Genomic DNA, 10,845 nt, shown 5'->3' with positions numbered 1-10,845 from the left:
AAATGAAAGTGCAGAAGAAGAAGGAGAATGAGGGGCTGGGGAAAACAGGGAAAGAGTAGCTAGCTTTGTCATCCAACTCCAGCATGCAGACACGGAGGAACAGAACAGAGGAATAACATGAGAAGAGAAGGAGCAGAACAGAGGAATAGCTAGAAAAGTACTGGACTTTCATCTTCATTCCCTCCGGCTTTGCTTTTATCAACATTACACTGTTCAAGTGAATTTTAATTCACTTGAACAGTGTAGCAACACGCGTGAATTTAGTACACGCTTGTTGCTTTGCCCAGCCGGGTCATTGGCTTGGGCCAGTGACCGGGGCGGGCTAGCTGGGTTTAGCCCAGCCCATATGGGTCGGACCGGATCCGATTCAAACCTAAATGCATTGACCCGAGTCCGTCCCAAATCTAAATGCATTGAACCGAGTGAATTAATTAATGGGATACTGTTTTGTTTATGTGAACAATGTTCATTGAACCGCGTCCGACCCAAAAAAAATTTAATTTTTTTAAAATTGTGTTTTACTCGAAAAACTAATGTTTAATATTATTTAATAACACTACATAAATTGAAAGGAGATTGCATGATGACGTAGTATTTGTGGAATTTGATCGCAATTCCAATTTTGTTTCTAATGATATTTTACCTGATTTTGTTGCACGCTAAAAAAAACATGAAAATTGTAGTCCTTATCGGATGAATTTCATACGTGATGAAATTGTAGATAAGTTAATGGAACAATTAAAAATATTTGATATAAAATATGATTTATTTAATGATGTAATAGTGGTAGTTAAATCTACTTTAAATTAAAAACCATATATATATATATATATATATATATATGGTTTTTAATTTAAAGTAGATTTAACTACCACTATTACATCATATATAACCTCAATTCTAAACCAACCTCAACTAAAAGTACTTTTAATAAAACAACTTTTTTGAAACCACAATCACAACAGCTACCACAATACCAAACATACTCGCTAGTTGCTTCTCTTGGTCACAACCCCCTGAGCTATTGATAGAACCCATCTAAAAATAATAGAGGCAGGAAAGAAAAATAATATCAAATCTTTATGCTGAGTTTTTTTTTTTTCAGGTTTCAGCTAGCTCTCACTGATGGGATAAAAAAAAAATCTTCCATTATAATTAATTTTGCACTTTCAAAATAGATATTTTAAGTTATTGTGTTTTAAAAAATATTTTTAAAATATAATATTTAAAATTGTTGTATTTTAAAAGCTTGATGTTTAAATATATCATGTTTAATAATAATAATAATATTTATTAAATTTCATGCTTATAAAATAATAAAAAATATAGTTCTTGTCGGATGGATTTTGTATGTGATAAAATTATAGATAGTTTAATAGAACAATAAAAAATATTTTATATAAAGTATTATTTATTTTATGATATAATAATAATAGTTGAATCGATAATATTTCAATGAAAAACTATCAATATTAATATATATATTTTTTAATTATTTTATAATTTTAGTTTGAAAAGTATTTTTTAACCAAATATATTAAATTATTTTTTATTCAACCTTAATTTTAATGATAATTTTAACCAAAATATATTTATGTAAACCTCGGTCCTCACTTGATGGGTTGCCTGTCAGGGTTTTTAACAAAAGTTCTATGGCAGAGTGGAAAAATTTGCAGTGGATCTGATGAAGCATTGCTGGGAGGTCGCAGAATGCAATGGGACCATTCAAGTCAACTAAAAAAGTCACTCTACGGGTCCAAGTCGTCTCTTGCATCAATAATCGAGGACTGACTTTGCTGCTCCTTGAATATTACAACTTTTTTGTTTTTTTATTTTAAAATGTTTTTGAAAAAAATTATTTTTTATTTTTTATTTAAAATTAATATTTTTAAATATTTTTAAATTGTTTTGATACTGAAAATAATTTTTTTAAAATAAAAAATATTATTTTAATATATTTTAAAATACAATAAAGATCTTCTGCAACAAATGTTCAAAGAGTTGTAAAATCAAGTCTATAAAAATACATTAGTCACAATTTTCTAGATAGGAGAACCAATCCACAGACTTTTGAAGTTAAAACAGTAGTCTAAGGCGGAATTTCTAACCACAAATTGAAAGAAGTATTCGATACTCAGTGCTCGGATATGCCCCACTCATACTTCAGACATCCCACGCATAGAAAAATAGACTTTACATTCCTTGTCTGCAACATCATCATTTTCTTCCCTGCTTAATCCAGTAATCCAGTTCATCTTAAAAGGCTTAACGGTATTAATTATTGTCTCCAATTATCAGCGTCAGTAGCACCTCTTTTAGTCTTTTGATTGCAAGGAATATACATGGGTGGTGAGGAGAATCAGGTACACATCTTCTTCTTCCCCTTCATGGCACATGGCCACATGATACCAACCATAGACATGGCAAAGCTATTTGCTTCTCGAGGAGTGAAAGCAACCATTGTCACCACTCCTCTCAATGCACCACTTGTTTCCAGAACAATCCAGAGGTCAAAAGGTTTGGGTTTTGATATCAATATCAAAACCATCAAGTTTCCTGCTGTTGAGGTTGGATTGCCAGAAGGATGCGAAAACGCAGATTCGATCACTTCTCATGAGACACAGGGAGAAATGACCAAAAAACTTTTCATGGCCACAGCCATGCTCCAACAACCACTTGAGAAGCTACTACAAGAATGCCACCCTGATTGTCTTATTGCTGACATGTTCCTTCCTTGGACTACTGATGCTGCAGCCAAATTTGGGATTCCAAGATTAGTATTTCATGGCATCAGTTGCTTTTCTTTGTGCACTTCAGATTGCTTGAACAGATATAAGCCGTACAAGAAAGTTTCTTCTGATTCTGAGCTGTTTGTGGTGCCTGAGCTTCCTGGTGACATCAAGTTCACAAGCAAGCAACTGCCAGATTATATGAAACAAAACGTGGAAACTGATTTTACTAGGTTAATTCAAAAGGTCAGAGAATCATCACTGAAGAGTTATGGGATTGTCGTCAATAGTTTCTATGAGCTCGAGTCGGATTATGCTAATTTTTTCAAGGAGTTAGGGAGGAAGGCATGGCACATAGGCCCAGTTTCGCTATGCAATAGAGAATTTGAAGATAAAGCACAGAGAGGAAAGGAAGCTTCAATTGACGAACATGAGTGTTTGAAATGGCTGGACTCAAAGAAGCCTAATTCAGTTGTTTATATATGCTTTGGAACTGTAGCCAATTTCAGTGATTCTCAGCTAAAGGAGATTGCAATAGCTCTTGAAGCTTCAGGGCAGCAGTTTATTTGGGTTGTCAGGAAAGACAAGAAAGCTAAGGATAACGAGGAATGGTTGCCTGAGGGATTTGAGAAAAGAATGGAAAGCAAGGGACTGATTATAAGAGGATGGGCGCCACAAGTAGTGATTCTTGATCACGAAGCTATAGGGGGGTTTGTGACTCATTGTGGGTGGAATTCGACCATTGAAGGCATAGCTGCCGGGAAGCCAATGGTAACATGGCCAGTTTCCGCAGAGCAATTCTTTAATGAGAAGCTGGTGACTGACGTGCTAAAAATTGGTGTGGCTGTTGGTGTTCAACAATGGGTTACAGTATACGGGGATAAAATTACGAGTGGAGCTGTAGAAAAGGCCGTAACTCGAATCATGACAGGTGAAGAAGCAAAGGAAATGAGAAGCAGAGTTGAGGCCCTTGGAGGAATGGCAAAGAGGGCTATCGAAGAAGATGGTTCATCTTACTCTAATTTGAATGCTCTAATTGAAGAATTAAGAGGCAGGCGCCACTGAAAACAAGCAAGCAGTAGGAAGATTTCAGATTTTTAAGCTATGGCAGGGAACTTGATTTTATAGAATGTTGTTTAGTGAGAGAGGAGAGCGCATGTTCCTGATGAATTATTTTTTACATGCTTTGAACCCTTACCATCTCCCTTAATCTCTTTCTTTTAAGGTCGATTGCCAGCTCTCATTCAGTGCTTCTTGTATGCAAACAAACTGCATGCTTCAGTGAAATTTGGTGCAGTGTGAATAAGCCAATCTCTGCTCACAAAGCTTGGTTATAAAGCAAAGCAGAGGTTGAAGAAGCTTCCGAATACAAAAAAGAAAAGCATATATGGATATATTTTTAAATAAAAAAATACCTGCTTACTGCTGCTGCTGTATAAAGTTTTGTATTTTGTACTCTATTTTTTAAAAGCGTCAAAATTATGCATCCTGAAATTTGGAGGTCAGTCAAAAAAGAGAAAAAATATTGATAACTCACAACCTAGTGAACCAACTCCAATATGTAATGTTGAAGTTCTGGTTGAGCAACCCCAATGTGCTTCAGTTTACAAAGAACTTACGTTGATTAGTGAGCAGCCTTTTACTAGAATCAACATTGCTCATTTAATTAGAGATCCAAGCAATCGTCCTCAAATTTGAGAATACATGATTAATCAACAAGATAAAATTCGAAGGGCATACATTAATCTAGGGCCATATCAACCTTTGATGTCTGAATAGCCTTTTACTAGAATCAACATTGTTCATTTAATTAGAGATCCAAACAATCATCCTCAAATTTGGGAATACCTGATTAATCAACAAGATAAAATTCGAAGGGCATACATTAATCTGGGGCAATATCAACCTTTGATGTCTGAATATCCGCTAACTGGTAAAAAACATCCTTGTTGATTTCAGTCTCATTGGTTCAAAAGTTATCCGTGGTTTGAATATTCAGAGAAAAATACTACATTTTGTTTTTCTTGCTTTTTGTTTCCAAGTAAACCATATGGAAAGCCAAGATCAGACACATTTACTGTTAAAGGATTTAATTGTTGGAAGAAAGTTAATGATGGGGAACAATGTGTTTTTTTGACTCATATGGGAAACTGTCTAAATTCAGCTCATAGATTTGCTACCAGGTGCTTGGAAAATTTGAAAAAAATAGTCATGTCATATTGAGAAGGTAGTTAAGAGGCAAACTACTCAAGAAATTCTAAATAATCGATTGTGTATTAAAGCTTCAATGGATATTGTTTGTTGGCTCATATTTCAAGCACGTGCTTTTAGAGGGCATGATGAATGTCCAGAATAAAAAAATCGAGGTAATTTTCTTGAAATGATGGAACTTTTAACATCATACAATGAACAAGTAGGTGCTCTTGTTTTGGGTAATGCTCCATAAAATGCTAAATACACCTCACATCAAATTCAAAAAGAAATTTTACATGTCTTTGCTAGAAATGTTCAATCTTCAATTCATCATGAGATTGGTGATGCAAGATTTTGTTTAATTGTTGATGAAGCTCGAAATGAATCTAGAAGAGAGCAAATGACCTTTATTATTCGGTTTGTTGATAGAAGTGAATTTATACGAGAATGATTTTTTGATATAGTTCATGTCAAAGATACAATTGCTTCAACTCTTAAGGAAGAGATTTCCTTTGTTTTATCTCATCACAATCTTGATGTTCAAAATATTAGGGGCCAAGGATATGATGGTGCTAGTAATATCCGTGGAGAGTACAATGGTTTACAAGCTTTATTCATTAATAATTGCCCTTATGCATATTGTGTACACTGTTTAGCTCATCAATTACAATTGACCCTTATTGCTGCAGCTAGAGAAATATCTGATGTTCACACTTTCTTTCAAAATTTGATTTTTATTATTAACATTGTTAGTGCGTCTTGTAAGCGTAATGATGAATTACGAGCTTTTCAAGCAGCTACAATTGAATATTTAGTTGATATTGGTGAGATTGAAACGAGTAAAAGAGTTAATCAAGTAGGTGGTTTGCAATGACCTGGAGATAGCAGATAGAGTTCGCACTTCAAATCAATTTGCAGTTTGATAAAAATGTATAGGGCAACTTGCTTGGTTCTTGAAAACATTGCTTTAAATGAATCTACTTATTCTCAACGTGGTGATGCGGTCTTTTCATTTAAGTTGCTAATGTCATTTGATTTTGCATTCATCTTATATATAATGAAGAATGATATGAGAATTACTGATGTGTTTTGCCAAACCTTGCAACAAAAATTTCAAGACATTTTAAATATTATGCATTTGGTGACTACCACAAAGACCTTAATTTAGAAGTTAAGAAATGAGGATTGAGAAACTTTCTTAGAAGAAATGACATCATTTTATAAGCATCAAGACATTGAAATTCCTAATATGGATACTTGTTTTTCTATTGCGAGACAATCTCGTCGTAGAAAAAAATCAGTAACAGTTGAACATCACTACCGAGTTGAGCTATCATTGATCAACAATGATATATTATAGATTTACAAACATATTTTTATTTTACTTTGGATCATGTTTTTAGATTTAAATCATTAATTTCAAATTGAATCGATATAATTTAATATATTATAGAAATAATAATGACTTAATATTCTATGATCTATTTATTTTCTTGTTTAATATAAATTTAAAATTTAAAATCAATGATAAAATTTGAAATAAAAGATCAAAATATAGGAGAGAGGTGTAAAAAAAATTCCTAATCTATCTGATTTTAATTTGATTGCTATAATCACCACCGTACAAACAATTAACACAAACGAATAATAAAACTAGAAGAAAAGAGTGCATCTAATTAACCCTTTAAATAACTACATTAAAAAATATGGATGATAATAGGTGAATCACATGCTATGTTCCTATTATATTTATATTTTATTTGTTTTTTAATGGTTAAGACATTTAGATATTCATTCCTTGCACTTCAAGTTTTAGATACGTAATCATCCACGTACTATTTATTATTTAATATTAAACAATATATATATATATCAATTCGGATCGAAAAATAAGTGGAAAAAAATATAATGCAGTAGTGGACGTTGTTATTCTCTTAATTTTGCCGTAACTCTCTTGCCACTTTTAACTTTTAAGGAAATTTGTTTTGTGCGGATCAAAAGTTCAGATTACTGTGTGACAGGAGCAATGACGTGTGTGTAGTTAAATAATACAACGTTAAGAGAAAAGGCTAGCATGGGCTGGAAATTTCGTAGCTCGAGAAAAATGTAGTTAAATAATACTCTTGCATCAAATCTCAGATGCCTTGACCTGTCTGTTTATAAATACCAATTCATGTCCAGGAAGATATTGGGTCCATAAGCACAAAATCAGCTCAAGCTTTTCTTCATCTTCATCGTCACTCCCATCTTTCACTGACAAATTCAGTTCAGTTCTTTTTTTATCCTACAAGGCCAGATGGGTAGTTTGGGTCACCAATTGCACATTTTCTTCTTCCCCTTCTTTGCTCATGGCCACATGATACCATCCGTGGACATGGCCAAGCTTTTTGCTTCTCGAGGCATAAAGACAACTATCATCACCACTCCTCTAAACGCGCCTCTCTTTTCGAAAACAATCCAAAAAACCAAAGAGTTGGGTTTTGATATTAATATCTTAACCATCAAATTCCCTGCGGCAGAGGCAGGTTTTCCTGAAGGATATGAAAATACAGATACGTTCATTTTCAGCGAAAATGCAAGGGCAATGACCACAAAGTTTTTCAAGGCCACAACCTTGCTTCAAGCACCCTTTGAGAAGGCGCTACAAGAATGCCACCCTGATTGCATTGTTGCTGATATGTTCTTTCCCTGGGCTACTGATGCTGCTGCCAAATTTGGAATTCCGAGGCTAGTGTTTCATGGCACTAGTAACTTTGCTTTAAGTGCTGCAGAATGTGTGAGGCTTTATGAGCCACACAAGAAAGTTTCATCAGATTCCGAACCTTTCGTGGTGCCTGATCTTCCTGGTGATATAAAGTTGACAAAGAAGCAACTTCCAGATTATGTAAGAGAAAATGTTGAAAATGACTTTAGCAAGATCTTGAAAGCATCTAAAGAAGCAGAATTGAGGAGCTTTGGTGTTGTTGTCAACAGCTTTTATGAGCTTGAGCCAGCTTACGCTGATTACTACAAGAAGGTCTTGGGCAGAAGGGCTTGGAATGTAGGCCCGGTTTCACTATGCAATAGAGACACTGAAGATAAAGCAGGAAGAGGAAAAGAAACCTCAATTGATCACCATGAGTGTTTGAAGTGGCTCGACTCAAAGAAACCAAATTCAGTTGTTTATATTTGCTTTGGAAGCACGACCAACTTCAGTGACTCTCAGCTTAAGGAGATTGCAGCAGGTCTCGAAGCTTCTGGTCAGCAGTTTATCTGGGTAGTTAGAAGAAACAAAAAGGGTCAAGAAGACAAGGAAGATTGGTTACCTGAAGGATTTGGGGAAAGAATGGAAGGCGTGGGACTAATTATCAGAGGATGGGCACCCCAAGTTTTGATTCTTGATCATGAAGCAATAGGGGCATTTGTGACTCATTGTGGATGGAACTCAACTCTTGAAGGCATAACTGCAGGGAAACCAATGGTTACATGGCCAATATTTGCTGAGCAATTCTATAATGAAAAGTTGGTGACTGATGTTTTGAAAACTGGAGTTGGTGTTGGAGTCAAGGAATGGCTTAGAGTGCATGGAGATCATGTTAAAAGTGAAGCTGTAGAGAAGAAAATCACTCAAATTATGGTGGGTGAAGAGGCAGAGGAAATGAGGAGCAGAGCAAAGAAGCTAGGACAAACGGCCAGGAAGGCTGTTGAAGAAGGTGGATCTTCTTACTCTGATTTCAATGCTTTGATTGAAGAGCTGAGGTGGCGTCGCCCGTGAAACAAGGCAGACAAGAGTAATGGTTTTGGCGATTTACAGTATTCATCATTTCCTTTATAATGTAATCTCATTTACAAATTAATAAAGTTGCGATTTTAATTCTTTTTTTAAAAGAATGAGTTGTTATTGCTAAATGCAGAAGCAGCAGAAAAGTCCATCTCATATATTTAGCCCAAATAATCAATAAAATACAAGCTCATGGTCCGGCGTAAACCCTGCAGCCCAGACCATCTCATTGTCGATTTACATTACAGGCGGCTTTTAAGGGTGATAAACCTAAAATGGCGTTTTTCTTATAAAAATAAATAAACATTTTTTTCCCTTTTTCTTCCTCGCAACAATCATTTCATGGTTGCGAATACTAGATTAAAGAAAATAGGAACCAAGCTGAAAAACACAAAATCTTCATGACATCCACCAGTGAATCAGTCACATTGAATGTTAATAGGATTACAGTCGATCTTCATCATAAATGTTAGTAAGTAGAAAGCATGGAATGTTTTCTTGAAGGGCAGCGCAGGCACATTCAACAAAACACATGGTAGTTTTGTGAAACTCAACACATCCTGTGTAGACCTTGGATACATCGAAACTCTCTCACAGAGGATGGACCAAAGGCAGCAAGGATCTGCACAACATATCTCCCAGATAAGCTTTCAAGTGTCCCTTTCCACGGTTTCATAGCTCATTTATATAAGCTTGTAATCTTTCCCTGACAAAGGCCACCTTTATTCTTGCTGTTCTAAAGTGTTTTTACAAAAAAAAAAAAAAAATTGATTTTTCTTTGCTTTGAATTATTTTTTGGATATTTTGATATCAACTTTTATATATATATATAGGGTATTCTTTCTCCTGCAATCCAACATGCCATAAAACTGCTTGTGTTTTGCGTAAAGAATGGAGCACATTAACTACAACTACAACTTATCAGTGTTTTATTGATGTGCGAGTTATTGTGTATTGTGAGTATTTTTACTGTAGATTATATTGTTCTACACGCAGGTAGTATAAGTTGCGAGTACTTTCATTATAAACTGCACTGTTTGGTAGAAATATGGTGAGACTGCAGCCTACAGGATTTAAATGCCAGGCTGGAGGCATGCCCAATAGGGCTGCAGACACTTGTTGTTTGGCTGCCAGGCCTGGGCGTTGGGCAGGCCACGCCCGCCTGGCTGCGCCCTAAGCTGCAGCCACCTGACGCTTGGTCTGCCCAGCCTTGGGCACTGGGGGCAAACCCGCTCGCCTGGCTGCAGTCCCAGGCTGAGCGGGTCAGCCCTGCAACCCTGGGGTCTGCAGACCCGCACGTTGGGTGCAGACCCGGTAGCCGAGTTCTATTCTAACCGCCCTTGGATTTAGAGGCCCACGCGGCTGGATCGGTATACCCTGCAGAGAAGAAAAATGAAAAAAAAATATAATAACAATTATTATTATTATTATTATTATTATTTGCCTTATAAATATTTTTTTATTATAATTAAAAGTAATATAATTAAAAATAGTATTATTTGTGTTCTAAATATTATTATTTTTAGTACAATTAAAAATATTAATATTACAAATATTATTATTTGTGTTATAAATATTATTATGGATCGGCAGACCTTGCCGAGAAGAAAAATGAAAATAACAATATAATAACAATTATTATTATTATTATTATTATTATTATTATTATTATTATTAAAAATATTATTATTTGTCTAATAAAGATTAATTTTTTTATTATAATTAAAAGTAATATAATTAAAAATATTATTATCTGTATTATAAATATTATTATTTTTATTATAATTAAAAGTGTTAATATTAAAAATAGTATTATTTGTGTTCTAAATATTAGTATTTTTAGTACAATAAATAGTATTAATATTAAAAATAATATTGTTTGTGTTATTATTATTATTATTTTTACTATAATCAAAAGTATTAATATAAAAAAGTATTAATATTAAAACTAGTATTGTTTGTGTTATTAATATTATTATTTTTATTATAATCAAAAGTATTAATATAAAAAATAGTATTATTGGTGTTATAAATATTATTATTTTTATTATAATTAATAGTATTAATATTAAAAATAATATTATTAATATTAAAAACAATATTATTTTTATTATGTTTGGTGGGGGCATGAGAGGCTGCATGCAGCCCCAAGCATTAGACTGG

The 10,845-nt window shown here is 34.0% G+C and overlaps 2 protein-coding genes across 2 annotated transcripts; both read left to right on the top strand.

Annotated features, from left to right (window-relative positions):
- Positions 1-2,145: 2,145 nt before the first annotated feature.
- LOC127903921 (scopoletin glucosyltransferase-like) lies at positions 2,146-3,976 on the top strand. Its single transcript, XM_052450141.1, has one exon. It carries the CDS (start codon positions 2,343-2,345, stop codon positions 3,792-3,794), a length of 1,452 nt encoding a protein of 483 aa, XP_052306101.1. The 5' UTR covers positions 2,146-2,342; the 3' UTR covers positions 3,795-3,976.
- A 3,116-nt stretch (positions 3,977-7,092) lies between these two features.
- LOC7492050 (scopoletin glucosyltransferase) lies at positions 7,093-8,792 on the top strand. The gene has a single exon (XM_002298698.4). The coding sequence runs from the start codon at positions 7,219-7,221 to the stop codon at positions 8,674-8,676; it is 1,458 nt and encodes a 485-aa protein (XP_002298734.2). The 5' UTR covers positions 7,093-7,218; the 3' UTR covers positions 8,677-8,792.
- The last annotated feature ends 2,053 nt before the right edge of the window (positions 8,793-10,845 follow it).

Source organism: Populus trichocarpa, chromosome 1 (genome assembly GCF_000002775.5).
Source record: "Populus trichocarpa isolate Nisqually-1 chromosome 1, P.trichocarpa_v4.1, whole genome shotgun sequence".
In the NCBI taxonomy this organism is placed as follows: Eukaryota; Viridiplantae; Streptophyta; class Magnoliopsida; order Malpighiales; family Salicaceae; genus Populus; species Populus trichocarpa.
The sequence above is the reverse complement of the archived record's forward strand: the minus strand, read 5'-3'. Positions and strand labels throughout refer to the sequence as shown.

Bases quoted from the DNA above. Each gene is read 5' to 3' on its own strand.
- LOC127903921 (XM_052450141.1), top strand. From the start codon at position 2,343: ATGGGTGGTGAGGAGAATCAGGTACACATCTTCTTCTTCCCCTTCATG.
- LOC7492050 (XM_002298698.4), top strand. From the start codon at position 7,219: ATGGGTAGTTTGGGTCACCAATTGCACATTTTCTTCTTCCCCTTCTTT.